This window comes from Prionailurus bengalensis, chromosome D4 (assembly GCF_016509475.1).
Source record: "Prionailurus bengalensis isolate Pbe53 chromosome D4, Fcat_Pben_1.1_paternal_pri, whole genome shotgun sequence".
Taxonomy (NCBI): domain Eukaryota; kingdom Metazoa; phylum Chordata; class Mammalia; order Carnivora; family Felidae; genus Prionailurus; species Prionailurus bengalensis.
In genome coordinates, this window is record NC_057359.1 from 76,429,902 (window position 1) to 76,445,666 (window position 15,765).

Genomic DNA, 15,765 nt, shown 5'->3' on the forward strand with positions numbered 1-15,765 from the left:
GGATTAGATGGAACGCTGCCAAGTGTTCATATAGGGGCCAAAAATAGTGGCTGTTCCTACCAGCCATACTGGAAAATCTCATAATTCATAGGCCATTGTGTGGAGCACATAGAAGAATCTTGCCTCAGTAGTAAGGAATAATTAGCCCTAGACTAAACACTGTTCCAGTTCCAGCTAGCAAATCTTAAAAGTGAGACTCAAAAGAATAGAACTATTTCCAAGTAACTTAACTGTGTCCCAGAACAGAGTTAAAAAATATAGGAATACAAAAATATCCAGCACCAACAAGGCAAAAATAAAAATGTCTGGCATCCAGTCAAAAATTACCTGGCATGTAAAGAAGCAGGAAAATGCAACCCATAATGAGGAAAGAAACCAATCCATTTAAACTGACTCAGACATTAGAATTAGCATATAAAGACATTAAAACAATTATAACTCTATTCCATATGTCAAAAATGTTAAAGTGTGTGATATATTAACAAGACCCAAACTGAACTTTTAAAGATGAAAATTATAATGTCTGAGATGAAAAATTTACCAGATGGGGTCAAAAATAGGTTAGACTTTGCAGAAGGTATTGAAGATCCATCCAAAATTAAACAAAGAATTAAAAAAAAAATAGAATCACTTCACATGGCCAAAACCACATAAAATTAGAGTCACTGAAGGAGAATAAATATGGTCAGGAAGAAAAAAAATATAAAAAAAATAATGGCCCCCCAATCTCCAAACATGATAGAACTATAAACCCACATATTCAAGAAGCTCAATGAACCTCAAGCACAATAAAATAATAATATTGCTCAAAACTTGGACTAAAGAGAAGATCTTAGAAGCATCCACAGGACAAAAATGGTGTGTATATACAGGGGGTCAAAAGTAGGAATAAAAGCAGATTTCTCAATGCAAACAATGTAAGCAAGACAGAGGAGCAACAGTTTTAAATTACTAAAAGAAAAACATGTCAATCTAGAATTCTATATCCAGCAATAACAACTTACAAAAGCAGAAGCAGAAAGAATCTATCACTAACAGATCTGAAAGGTAAGAAATAGAAAAAGACATCCTTTAGGAAGGACAATGAAATTAGATTAAAATATGTATGTGAAGGAATGATGAGCAGCAAAAATGGTAACTACATGGGTAAATATATAAAATTATTTTTTTCTTAAAAAAATAAAATTACTTTTCTTATTATTTAAATGTCTTTAAATATAATTATTCTTTAGGGAAAAATAATGACATGTTATAGAATATAGCATGCATATATATATGCAAAATGTATGTCAATACAATAAAGGCTAGGAGAGGAGAAATAAAAGTATACTATTATAAGGTTCCTATACTATATATATGGTGGTATAATAGCTTTGAAGGTATATCATGATATGCTGACTATGCATATATAAACACTAAAGTAACCACTAAAATTAAAAAAAAGATATATAGTTAATAAGTCAACAAAGGAGATAAAAAGGAATCATAAAAACACCCAATCCAAAAAAAGAAAAAAAGAGAAGATAGGACAACAGAAAATAAGTAGCAAGATGACAAAACTAAACCTGACCAAAAAAAGAAAATCACATTAAATATGAATGGTCCAAATACCCCAATTTAAAGGTAACAGTGTCAAATTGGATTTAAAAAATATATACAAAAAACCTAAATATATGTTGCCTACAAGAAATATATTTTATTTCATTTTATTTTTGATACTAAATGGAATTTATTTTTTTACATTTGATCAGATTTTATTTTTTTTTTAATTTTTTTTAAACGTTTTATTTATTTTTGAGACAGAGAGAGACAGAACATGAATGGGGGAGGGGCAGAGAGAGAGGGAGACACAGAATCGGAAGCAGGCTCCAGGCTCTGAGCCATCAGCCCAGAGCCTGACGTGGGGCTCAAACTCACAGACCGCGAGATTGTGACCTGAGCTGAAGTCGGACGCTCAACTGACTGAGCCACCCAGGCGCACCTGGCCTTTTATTTATTTTTTAATATAATTTATTGTCAAATTGGTTTCCATACAACATCCAGTGTTCATCCCAACAAGTGCCCTCCTCCCTGCCCATCACCCATTTTCCCCTACCCCCCATCCCCCCAATCTACCCTTAGTTTGTTCTCAGTCCTTAAGAGTTTTAAAGTGGATGCTGAAAATGATGACAGAACAGATTCTGGTCCATAAAGCCAGTCTCAATAAATTTAAAATGATTAGTCATAAAAATTATGTTCTTTGATATATAGTGACATCAATAACAAAAAGATGTCTGTAAAATCCCCAATATTTGGAACATAAGTAACATTAAATAAGTAGCCATAAAGAATCCATAAGTCAAAGAAGAAAACAAAAGGGAAATTAGAGTATGTTTTGAAATGAATGAAAATGAAAACTCAATTTATCAAAAATTGGTAAGCCACTAAAGCAGTAGTTAGGGGGAATGCTTATAAGAAAAATCTCAAAACAATAACCTCAGCTACTACCTTAAAAATCCAGGAAAAAGAGGAGTGAACTAAATCCAGTTAGCCAAAGAAAAGAAATAATAAAGATCCCAACAGAACACAATGAAACGGGTAACAATAGTAAAAACAGATGAAACCAAAGTTGACTGGCTTGAGAAAGTAAATAAATTACATAACCTTTGAGCCAGATTGATCAGAAAGAGAGAGAGAGAGAGAGAGAGAAAGGCAAACTGCCAAAATCAAGAATGAGAGAGAGATCGCTATAATTTCTAAATTTCCATGGGTATTAAAAGACTAATTATAGAATGTTATGAACAACTTTTTGCCAGTAAATTTTATAACCTACATGAAATGGCCAAATTCCTTGAAATACACAAGCTATAATCTGAATAGCCTTGTATCTATCAGACAATTAAATTGGTAGTTAAACCTTCCTACAGGGAAAGCTCCAAGCCCAGATTATTTCACTGGTGAATTCTATCAAATAATTAAGGAAGAAATACTGCTAATTCTACCCAAACTCTTTTAGAAAATGGAAAAGGAAGGAAATATTTTGTGAGGGCAAATTTACGTTGCGAGGCCAGAATTAATCCTGATAATAAAAACAGACAAAAGCATTACAAGAAAACTACAGATCAGAATCTCTCAGGAACATAGATGCAAAAAATTCGCAACAAAATTTTAACACATCAAATCCAACAATATGTAGAAAGAAAAAAAAAAGATAATGCATCATGACCATGTGGGATTTACTTACTCTGGAAATGTAAGGTTTTTTTGTTTTTTTTTTTATCATTTGGAAATCTATCAATGTAATTTATCATATTTTTAAATGTAATCTATCATATTCACAAAGAAACAAACTATATGATCATTTCAATAGGCAGAAAATTCAACATCCATTTCTAATTCAAACAAAAAAAAATCTCTCAGCAAACGAGTATTCAGTCTTCCATCATGAAGTCTGATGTTACATAAAGAATGAGCACGGTGCTGGAGTGAGATTTGGTTATAAAGCCTGACCCTACGAGGTACTGGTTGTAGGACTTTGGCAAAATCTCACACCTCTCTGGGTGGGATCCATTTACTTGATCTGTAAGCAAGGCTGCTAATCATTTGGAGAGTGAAGTTAGAACAATGACGGCACTTGTTCCTCTGACCCCCGCCCTCCCCAAATCAATTTCAACAGGTAGCCATGCAGAAAAATACGTCCGCAAGAACTAAAGTTTCTAGGTAAGGGATTATAGCACTTGGGTGAGGCACAAAAACAGGAAAAGCGATAGTAAGCAGGTTAAAAAGGATAAGATTCACTATCATAACCTCCCCCAAGATGGGACAGACCAATTCAGAGAGAGAAATCCTCCCTGTGGAAGGAGAGAGAAGTGTGTGCGTGGCTTCACCAAGAACCCTGTACCCGCTATTGAGGCCCCAGAAGCTTTCAAGGCACCAGGCTCTCACGAACTCAAGCTTCCAACCCATCCTGGTGCCTGCCAGTTCCTACAGCTCCAGGGGTCCCTGTGGGCCAGGCTTCACTTGGTTCCAGTGATGACTGGGCATAACCCAAGCATACAATACATGCTCACAGAAAATTGGTTAGTTTGCCATGTATCTAAACCATATTCTCATTCTCAATGATGCTTCATTGTTAATTAAATTGACAGTGCCTTCAGATACAGTCAGCCTAAGCCTGAATACCACAGACCCAGACTCCTGGCCTGCCTTGAAGCCAAACCCGCTCCCACACAGCCAATCTCCAGGATGGCACAGCTTCCTGGCTCTATCAGACATTCAGAATTCAAGGAGAGCAACTCAGAGTCACAACCAAATGTAGCACTCTGAAGAGTCCCTTTTCTCATCTCCTCCCGAATGCGTGAATCATTTCCAAATCCCTCTTCCCCACCACTGAAGACAGCTATCTCACTAGAGATGGTATGTCTCACTAGAAAAGACAATTCCTTGAGTTTATCTCCGTCCCAGAGATTATATACTTACAGACTCTGTTATTCAAACATGTGACCTGTAGGCCTTTCCAAGCAGAAAAGGTTAAATCCTTTTCTAAATTAACACTTAGATATATGACTTTAATGATCCATCTCAGAGAATCAGAAATTCTTTCCAACTACAATTTAATATCCTTCCCCACTGAAAAATCATATAAAAAGGCATACAGGTGTGGGCACCAGGTGACAATCACAAAACAATGAAATCTCAAATGCCTTCCCACATCAGATGACAGTAAGTCTCCAAATCCATTTCTCTCCTCTGTCATGCCACCCCAACAAAATGCAAAGTCATGGGCTTCCTACTTACCTGTATAGAGGTCTGTATCTGTGTATTCATCCACCTTCTTGTGCTGCAGAATATAGTCAGAGACCTTGGTCCCAATAGCTGGTTGAACATCCACCCACTCCAAGGAGACCACTGTGCTGGAGGGCTCTACTGTTGGGGACAGACGAAGCCTAGAAAGGGTGACAGGGAAGGTTGGTCATTTCCCAGTCAGCATTGGCTGGGCTCCAAAAGCATGTGCACATCTCAAGATTAAAAGCACAGGATTCACCCTAGGCTCAAATCCTGTTTCAACCCACCAACAAGCCTTTGTATGGACTCTGGCAATTCATTATACCTCTTTCAGTCTCCATTTCCTTATCCATAAAACAGGGTTATGAATAGCTACCTTTCAGGATCAGTGTGGGATCCAGTAAATTAACCCAAGCATATGATATATGCTCACAGAAAATTGATTTTTCCATGCATCTAAACCATATTATCAATGATGCTTCGTTGTTAATTAAATTCACAGTGCCTTCAGATACAGTAGCCTCAACCTTCCTGCCATTCTCTCCAATCCCCCAACAGATCAGTCAGATCTATAACATCTTTAAATCAACACTCCCTCAGAGAGGGCAGGAGTCCCAGAGAATCCTTTTATAAGTTATGACACAGCACAACGATTGAAGGTCAGAACTGGAAAAGTCCTTAGAGGCTGGGAAGTTCAATCACCTCATTTCACAGGTAGGGAAGCAAGGAAAAGAAAAACTATTTCTGAAAAGTCACACAGCATGTTGGGCACAGAACTGTGATGGTAATTTCCTTGTGCCCAGCCCAGATTCCTTCTCTATTTCCATTACACTACCTCTTCAAGAACTATCTTATGGTGTAATCTACCTAACACACACAAAGGGATGTTATGGGCCTCTGGTTCAGCCATATTGGCTCTTGCTCCTCTCTCCTATGCTCCTCACAGCACTGTCTTAATCACACTGCATCAGTTGAGATGATCTTCCCTTACTTCCCTGAATGCTGAATTTCCCACATTGGGGCTTTCACATGTGTTCCTCCTTTTGCTTGAACCACGATGGTGCCATTTGTTGCCTCGAAAACTACTCTGATTCAGGTCTTTTCAGAGAGGCTTCCCTCCCTCCCCTCCAACTAATGCACCAACCACATTATTCTCTCCCAGCACCTCTTCGTCTTTCTTTCATATATTTATTAGCTTTTTGAACTGTATCGTATTTTCCTGTTTTTGCTTTGATATCTGTCCCCTCACTAAAGGGTCAGCTCCCTAAGTGCACAGGCTGTCTTGTTCACTGATGAATTCCCCAGTGCCTGACACACAGCAGGTGTTCAAAAATTATTTGTTGGGGGCGCCTGGGTGGCGCAGTCGGTTAAGCGTCCGACTTCAGCCAGGTCACGATCTCGTGGTCCGTGAGTTCGAGCCCCGCGTCGGGCTCTGGGCTGATGGCTCAGAGCCTGGAGCCTGTTTCCGATTCTGTGTCTCCTTCTCTCTCTGCCCCTCCCCCGTTCATGCTCTGTCTCTCTCTGTCCCAAAAATAAATAAACGTTGAAAAAAAATTAAAAAAAAAATTATTTGTTGAATGAATGAATTAAATGACATTTCTTAGACAACATTCTACACCCTCCTTACCTCAGTAGCCCCAGTGACCAACACAGGAACTGATTAAGCAGCTGTCAGTGCCCAGTAAATGTCTCCTAAACAGATGAGCACGGAAGTAATGATAAATGGAGGGGATCATTTAAAAAATCTGGTTTCTATTCTCCCCAAACACTCCACTTTCTCAAAGGAGGAGGCAGGTCACAGAGACTTCAGGGATCTGGTGATGCACTCGGGGACAGGACTGGGAGTCCATGAAAGGGGTGGCCAGAGGAAGAGGGACCATGCACACATACGTACACTGGCTGTGGGAGGGGGCTGCAGTTTGGGAGCCCACTGGCATCAAAGGCGCTGAGGTCACATCTGCACCAGTCATCGATCACATCCCCTTTTCCAGAGCACCAGTAGGAGCTCATCAGTGCGCTCTTGAAGGCCTGGAATAAAGAAGGGCAGAAGAGATGATGATGATCATCATGGTGGAGAGATTGAGAGTGAAGATCCCAGGGACCAGAGTTGACCCAAGCTTCAGAGCAACCCACCTAGGCACAGGCCACCATGTCTTTCCCAAAGACCTAACACTCGGCCACCAGGTTCTCCCATTCTGAGCCATTCTCTCCCCCAGGCAGCCAGAATGGTCACTGAGGCAGGACAGTGGTAACAGCAACTGCTGAGAATCTCCTCTGGGGCCCAGTACTCTACCTGAATTAAATTATGTAATCTTCTCCACCCCATGCAATCGATATCACAATTATTATTATCGTCATTTCCCACTCTACCCATTGGAGTACTGAGGTCCACAGAAATAACTTGTCTGAGGTTCACAGCCAGTAACGTGATGGAGCTGGGATCTCATGAAAACAGTCTGGGCCCAGGCCCTGCCCCTCCCCACCCCTTTTTAATTGAAGTATAATTAACAGTGTTATATTAGTTTCAAGTGTACCATGTAAGGATTCCACAATTCTACACACTACTCAGTGCTTAGCACAGTAAGTAAAGTCACCAGACTTCTTGCAGATGTTTGGTCCATCTCACCTTCCCATGTGGAAACCTTCAGAGGCTCCCCCCAAGGCCCTCAGGATAAAGCCTAAGCTCCTTACTCTAGCTCCTGATGGCTTCCACGGGCTCATCGTTCACCACTCCTGTGATGTTCCCTTACATGCTAATGTCCACCCTCATGCCACCTCTAACATTCTCACCACAGTAAATTCCTATGAAAAGCGTGCTCTAAGTTAGGAGACAACAAATTCCTTCTGTAAAGGGCCAGATAGCAAATAGTTTTGGCTTTGTGGCCAGGTAGTCTCTGCCACAACTAACTTAGCTTTGCCTTTGTAGCCCACAAGCGACAGAGATACTTTAAATGAATGGGCATGATTGTGTTCTGATAAAACGTTATTGACAAAGACAGGAAGCAGGCCAAATTTGGTCTAGGTCCACAGTTTGCTGACCCTTCCTCTCAATGATGATAAACGTTCTATAGAATTGCAATGTGCCTCGTTATCTTTTTACTTAAAAAGATTTCTTTTCTCCCTGCTAGAATATTCCCTACTCCCCTTCCTTGTACTCCAAGGAAGGAAATATCCCTTTATTCTGGGACTAATTCTTAAATCTTGAATCATTCCCCTCTTCTGGACGCCATAACACGCTAGACCACACCTATTGCCACCTTCCCTTGCCTGTCTCATCCAACAGATTCTGATCACACCAAGGGTACGGGCCATGCCTTATTCACACAAGTATTCTCACAGGGCCTAGCACCGATATCCAGTCAATATTTACTGAATAAATAAATGGACACCGAAAAACATCAAGCTCATGTTCAGGTTCAGGTGTGCTTCACGCTGTAGTCACTCCATTTACACTAATGTTTCAAGGCACTGAGGATTCAGCTCTTTCTTAAACTTAGAGAGCATTGATCTCTTTTCTCTTGGCCAGGTAACGGACCCTATGTCCTTTCTTTTTCTTTTATGTTTGTTACTTTCTGTGTACTTTTTAAATTTTTAAAATTTTTATTTACTTTTTTGAGAGAGACAGAGTGTGAGAGGGGGAGGGGCAGAGAGTGAATGAGACACAGAATCGGAAACAGGCTCCAGGCTCCGAGCTGCCAGCACAGAGCCTCTTTGTACTTTTTAAATGAAAGTGTCACACTGCCTATAACCAAGGACACCTGATTACCCAGGTGTCACTTTTTCCATCCTACGTTGTCAAAAGACTCAGGTGTAACATGTTTGTGTAAAGTAGGTCTGGGGTCTGCCTCCTTAGCTACCCAACACACAGATACAAAAGGAGGTAAGTAGCAAGGATGCTATTGTCACACCGTGCATGACTGTCCTGCAGATCTGCCTCTTGTTTCAATAGTATTCGGCCAGAACAGACCCAGGGACACCCCTTCTTCCAGCCTCTGACCACCCTCCAACCTCTTCCAGTCACAACCTTCAGAACCATCTTCTCAGCCATCCTCTGTCTCCAGGACCAGGCAACACTGCGTTCTGAGCTTAGCTCCTTATTGCCAAACAAACATGAGCTCTCAGATTCTTCAGAGTTATTCTGTCAAAGTGGAGGCTGCCATTGACCACCGTTAGCCCTAACCACTAGGGTTAGGGTCGATATGCATCTGTGGGCCTCTTACACCTACCTCTCTCTGGGCTTCTATTTCCACCTTGACAGTGTAGCTCGGGAGGGTATGGGCCACTTCTTCTGCAAGTCGGCTGAGCAGAAATGCAAAGGCACTGAGTGCTTCTTGAAGATGCAAAACTAGCTTCTTGAAGGGCAAAACGTGCCCTCCTCCAAAGCATTCAAATGCCTTTCCAAGATGAGTGGAGAAAAACTCTAGACACCATGGAGGTTCTGAAGAAGAACCTGAACCAGGCCCTCTTGAAGCTGCCTGCCCTGTGTTCTACCCAAGCAGGCCCCCATCTCTGTAACTTCCTGGAGAACCACTTCCTAGATGAGGAGGTGAAACTCATCAAGAAGATGGTGACCACCTGACTCACCTTATCAGGCTCGCTGCTCCCCTAGCTGGGCTGGGCAACTATTTCTTTGAAAGGTTGACCCTGAAGCACAACTAGAAGCAACTGGAGCCCAGCAGCCTTTGAGGACCCTCCCCTGACATCCCCCTGGTGTCGGAGATTCTGCCTGAGCCTCTCCCTGCAACCATTAGGCAGCCTTTTAACTACCCCAGATCCCTTTCCCAAGCCAAAGGCCAAAAGGAAACAATAAAGCTTTTTAGAGGAAAAAACAAACAAAACAAGAATGCTATTGTATTAGCCTCTACCACATTTCTCTAAGTGACTCTGATGAGGAGGCCCCAATATTCCTGCTGTGTGTTTTCACCCATAATCTCCACTAGGGAATAAACAAATGACTAATTTATCCTGAACTTAGAGTAATGATCTAAAGAAACAAAGAAGACCAGGGCACCTGGGACGCTCAGTAGGTTAAGCGTCCAACGTCGGCTCTGGTCATGGTCTCATGGTTTGTGGGTTCGAGCCCCATATCGGGCTCTGTGCTGACAGCTCAGAGCCTGGAGTCTGCTTCAGATTCTGTGTCTCCCTCTCTCTCTCTGCCCCTTCCCTGCTCACACTCTGTCTCTCTCTCTCTCTCTCTCTCTCTCTCTCTCTCTCAAAAATAAATAAACATTAAAAAAAATTTAAATAAAGAAACAAAAAAGAATTATAGTGAAAGCTAATGTTCATGAAGCATGTAATACAGCATATACTTTAAGGGCATTAGGGTTGCCCTTAAAGGGTTGCTAGAGTCAGTAAACAAAAATACAGGATGCCCAGTTAAATTCAAATTTCAAGTGAACAACAATATTTTTTTAGTATATTTCTCTCAACATTTGCATATGCACCTAGCACTCTTCCTACTACAAATCAGAACCTATGTTAGAAACAAATGTCCGCTGCTCTACCAGCACAGGGTGGGGGTGGGGGTGGGGGTCGGGGTCTCTTGAGGACAGAAAGCAATGGGATCACATGAGGTCAGGCTGACTGATGGACTTTCTTCCTCCATTTGCAGGTTCCCCTTTACTACAATTAATGTGCAAAATGGCTCTGGGCATAAGATTCTGTAACATCTCCAGCCAGTACTAAGGGCTTACTACCATAATGGTGAAATCTGGGGCCATGGATGAAAGTGACCCAGATGGTAAGAGACTGCTTTGACTCTAGCAATGAGAGGAGAGAGAACATCCTGTTTTGTTTGTGTATGTGTTTTTGTTTTTGTGTGAGTGTGTGTTTTGTAATCAAGAGTCGCTTGAGCTTGTGGAAAACAAAACAGGAAATCTCTCTGGACTTTGTGAGTTTCACCATCCAAGCTGCTCTTGGGAAGAAATCCTGCCTGTGAGTCTCCTCATCTACTGGCTCTTTCCCAAACCATGAGGAACAGAATGGGGACTGGTGCAATGGCCAGGCAAACCCTGGAGAGAGCACAAACATACCCTGATAAAAGGCCTACATCAAAGAGGGAGCCCTGGCTAGGCAGCAGAAACCAGCAAGGCATCAGGGCAGCATCACTCTTTCCTTGTCTCCAGCCCTTGCAACATCCCATCCCGAATCCAATTAGATCCCAGGGGAGGAGAATCATAGAACGTTCCAGCTTCAAGGGATTCTGTAAATCATCTAATCTAATCCATTTGACAGATCAGATACAGTGGCTCAGAAAGGCTAGCTGGCTGGCCCACGGTGAGAGAGCAACTCTGTGATGAAATGATTCTATTCCTCCATTTAGTCGTAAAATTACCCTTTGAGATAGAGGTCCTATCCCCATTCACAAAGGAGCATGGAAGAGAATCCTGGCATCCTGGACTTCCCCAGGTCACACAGCAACAATAAATGCCAAGATTTCATCCAAAACATCCTTTTCAGCTGCTCTGTTTGAATCACGTGCTTATGTTCTGTTTGCATGCCTGTGCATGGGTGTGTGTGTGTGTGTGTGTGTGTGTGTGTGTGTGTGTGTGTTTGTGTGTTCTCAGAGGAAAATGAAACCTTACACTGGAGGCATTGTTGACTTCTGGCTTTTGAGTCAGTGCAGGGACTGAAGAAACAAATCCTGTACTTAAACAAGGGTAAGGACTACATTTGCATGATCATTCGTTTTCATAACAAAGAAATGCTTCCAACTTCTGGCTAATTAGCTAGCAAACCAAAAGGGGCAGGAGGAGTAAACAGCCACAAAAATGTTAAGCAATCAAAATAAACTAAGATTTATTTCTGACTCGATGGTTACTTTCCTATTTGAACTTGCCTCGTGCAAATTATTGAGTCATTCCTCTCTTTAAGCCTTAATTTCTCCATCTGTAAAATGAGGATGCAAAAGATATATTTTTGAAGGTTTAGTTAAGTTCAGTAAACATTCACTGAACTTCCTGCTCCATACCATCTGCTGTCTGGATGCTAAGAAATGAGGTGAACACGATGCAGTAGCTAACTTCAAAGGACTCATAGTGTAATGCTGAAGACACCAACAATCGCAATGAATACGGTTCAAATGCTATGAAGTAGTACACAGAGAAGGCTGTAGGAATACCAAGGAAGGGACTCCTCCAGCCTTAGAATGTTGACAATGTCTTAGGAATCCTAACTTTAGTACTCTGTATTTGATTAAGATACTTGGGACCATCCATATAGAATGTCACTGAGCCCGTGAATTAAATTCCATACTCTATATTTACAATGACTGTATTTTTTACACTAAAAATCAGACTCAGAGGCTGACACCAAGTTTGTTGTTTCTGATTTTGAGATGATTCTGAGATGATTTTTCTGACCAAAAAGATGCCCTGAAGTCCTCACTCAAAGCTTAATGGATTTTGTTATCCCCACGGTGCTATTAAGATTGGTCTTGTGGCTGTCCAATCATTTTCTCTAGGCAACTGTCATAGCCTCTGGACTAGCCTTCGAGCTCCAAGGTCACCTTTTCAGCACCTCCTCTCCCAGCTTTCTAAAACATTCCTGCTTAGTACACTCTCTTGCCCAGATTCCTTCAAAATCCCACCTCCTTCTGGTTAAAGTCTCTCTCTGCTTCTTAACCTGACATTCAAAATCCTTTGTTGTTCAGCCTGTGGCTCCTCTCCCTTCTCCTCCCCACTGCACCCACTTTATGATCTGACACATGCCGAGCCTTCTCTTGTGCTGTGCCTTTGTTCTGTATTGCCCTTTCCCCACTTTTTTCTCCTTGCTGAATTCCAGGAAACCTTTTGTCCACCAGGACCCTGCCATACTTGAGGAATTTTGTCCCTATACCTCCTCTCCATTTTTTCCCATTTCCCATTTCCTTGCAGTTTGCTTACTTATGTGTCCTTCTTACTTATTATACTGTGAACTCCTCCAGCCCAAGATAATATATTTGATTAATCACTGTGCCCCTGGCTCTAAGCAAAAGAGCAACACATAGTAGGGTCCCCAAAATGGGCGTTAAATTCCACAGATACGTACTAGGATGCTCTGCCAGGTATTAAGCTTATATACTTGCTGTTACTTTTCTTTTCTAGCAAAAGAGATGACAGAAATGCAATTGGTCACCATAAAAAGACTGACTCTCCATGAAGCCATTGAAAGTGCACTGGGGTGGGGGATGGAAGGAGAGAGAATCTCTTCTGGAGACATCTGGAATCACTGCTTGGAGGAGAGTAGGTTGATAGCTTTTTGCCAGAGGAGTGCTTGGGTCTAAAATAAGAAGCTCCTAGGTCCCTAGAGAAAGAGGGAGGAGGAGCAATGGGAATGGTTGACATCCTAGCTTTGTAGGGAGACTAATTCCTGAGCACCTGTGGACCACACGTTTGATTGGTCAGGAGGGACTAGGATTGATGAACACAGAAAGAATTGAAGAGGACATCATAGGAGCGCTTGTGCAGAGGCAGAATTCATGGTTTCCAGCTCAGCCTGGACCTCTGGGATAGAATCTACCCGGGCCATTTGCCATCCAGTCATCAGCACACCCACTAGCAGTGGCTGCAGGAGGTGCCAATCACTCATTTTCCCAGCAGGCAGAGGAGTTGGAGACCAGGGACCAGAGCCCCCATTCTTTCGGAATAGAATAAAACACTGTTGGTGTGCCCTGATCTTGAGGAGATTGGCTGGTCATCTTGTTATCAATCAATGACTGCAGAATTAAGCAGCCTGTGTGAGAATACATTTGGGGACAGAAGTGAATAATGTCTGGGGACTGAAATTTTCTTATTCTGCAACAGAGCAGGAAGGCAGGGATAGTGACTTTAAAACATGCCCCTAGATATCGCTGATGTTTCCTTCAACATGACATGCAATCTAGGTTCTCCCCCCTTGGGTCTGGACTCTGTAACTGCAGCCAAAAGAATCATTACTGCTTCAATTTCTGGCCCCAAGTCTTGAGAAACTGGCAGCTTCCACATTATGTCTCTTGGGATATTCACTCTTGGAGCCCAACCACCATGCTGTGAGGAAGCCCAGACCACATGGAGAGGCCACATGGAGGTATTCCAGCCAATGGACCTAACTGAGGCCACAGCCAACAGCCGGGGTCATCTGCTGGATATGTGAGCGTGGACGTCTTTGAGATACCTCCAGCCACAGCCACCAGCTGACTGCACCCACATGAGAGAGCCAAGTAAGAACTATTGAGGTCAGCCCAGTCAACCCCCAGAACCATTAGAAAGACTAATAAAATGATCACCATTGGTTTAAGTCAACAATTTCTGGGATTACATGGCAATAAAAAACGGGGGCAGCAGGTAATTTACCTCTGACAATGGTGAAAGATTGCTTAGAGGAGGTAGCAACTAGGGGACAGCCAAGCAAAGGGAAGTACAAACCTTAGACTAGAGGGCTCTGACACGCATATGCACATACTCAATGCCACAGATCCCTGGTATGTCAAATCTAGAAGACTCCTGAAAGGTGATGCCGATCTTCACAATTCTGCAGACCAAGAGGCCCAAAGAGAGGAAGAGACTTGTCCAAGTTTACACCACAAGAATCTGGCAGAAAACAAACCAAGTTTCTCATCTCAGTAACAGTCACTACATGAGGCTGCCTACCTTTGGACCTGGTTCAAGCCACTCATCGGCTATGCTGCTAGACAGGAAACATAGTAACAACACTCGCTGAGTGTTGTAAGCACTTTGATACACATGATCTCACTTAATCTTGTTGCCTTAGAAGGCAGATTCTGTTGTTACTGTCCCCATTTTATAGGTGAAGAGACTGAGGTTCAGAGGGTGCAATAGTCTATTCAAAGTTACCAATTAAAAAGTGGTAGAACAAGAACTTGAAATCAGGTCATTTGATCCTAAAATCCATTCTGTCAGCCATGACCATCATGAGCAATATTCTCACCGACTAGAGTAGCCAAGCACTTTTACACTTTCCATGTGTTACTCCTCACAAAAACTCTAAGTACTTTAGATATATCGGCTCATTTAATTTTCCCAACAATCTGTGAGGTAGGTAGAATTATTATGTTCCATTTTACATTTGTACCCAGGGTCATGGGGCTGGTCGGTGACACAGTCGGGATTTGAACCCAGGAAATCTGGCTCTAGAGCTTGCGCTCTGAAATATAAAGCCTCCAAATACACACTCTGATGGAGACAATCCATGTTTTTAAATATGATTTTCACCGCCGATTCCCTCCACCTTTAGTAGATATTGAGGTCTTCACTGTATCCATATGAATAGACTAATGAAAATGCCATCTGTAATTTCCATTTCTGTAAGTCAAATGTCAGTAATGTCACACAGTTCAATGTAATAGCAGCCACAGGAGTGAATAAAATTCCACAGGAAGAGGAGATAGAGCATGAAAAAAGCCAAGCGACAGGAGAATCCCAGGGACTCTAACCTTTTCCGACTAACTTGCTATGTGGCCTCAGTAAGTCATTTACCCTCTCTGGGCCTTATTGTCACTCATAATTTCTTCAACTTATGTACACACTGCACAGTATTGCTGGTTCTGATAATGTGTCCTGATTTGTGTCCGGGATTTTACTTTTCCTCATAACTGCCCACAGTTTTCCCATCCCCTTTAAAACTCCCTATCTTAGATGTACTGTCTGAGATCCTTTAAAAGTTCCTTCCAGCAGACAGAACTATGGAGACAGTAAAAGGATCAGTGACTGGCAGGGGCTGGGGGGAGGGGACGAATGGACAGAAGGAGCACACAGGATTTTTGGGCATTTCAACTGTTCCGTATGATACTATCATGGTGGATGCGTGTCATTATACATCTGTCAGAACTCGGAATGCACACCAAGAGCAAACCCTCACGTAAACCATGGACTTTGGGTAACAAAGATGTGTCAGTACAGGTTCATCAGTTGTAACAAATGCACCATGGTGCTGAGGGATTATGATGTGGTATGGGGGAGACTCTGTGTTGGGGAGGGGGCGGGGGTATATAGGAACTCTTTGTACTTTATGCCCAGTTTTGCT

General features: G+C 42.2%; 1 protein-coding gene and 1 pseudogene across 3 annotated transcripts in view; one reads left to right on the forward strand and one right to left on the reverse strand.

The window, feature by feature from the left end:
• Positions 1 to 15,765, reverse strand: part of ASTN2 (astrotactin 2) — an 882,294-nt gene that overhangs the window by 147,963 nt on the left and 718,566 nt on the right. For all 3 annotated transcript variants that reach the window (XM_043565814.1, XM_043565813.1, XM_043565812.1), the window contains 2 exons: positions 6,659 to 6,792; positions 4,777 to 4,925 (listed from right to left, as the gene is read on the reverse strand). In XM_043565814.1, coding sequence (XP_043421749.1) covers positions 4,777 to 4,925; positions 6,659 to 6,792 — 283 coding nt within the window. The remainder of the gene's footprint in view (positions 1 to 4,776; positions 4,926 to 6,658; positions 6,793 to 15,765) is intronic.
• Positions 8,875 to 9,423, forward strand: LOC122474736 (annotated as a pseudogene).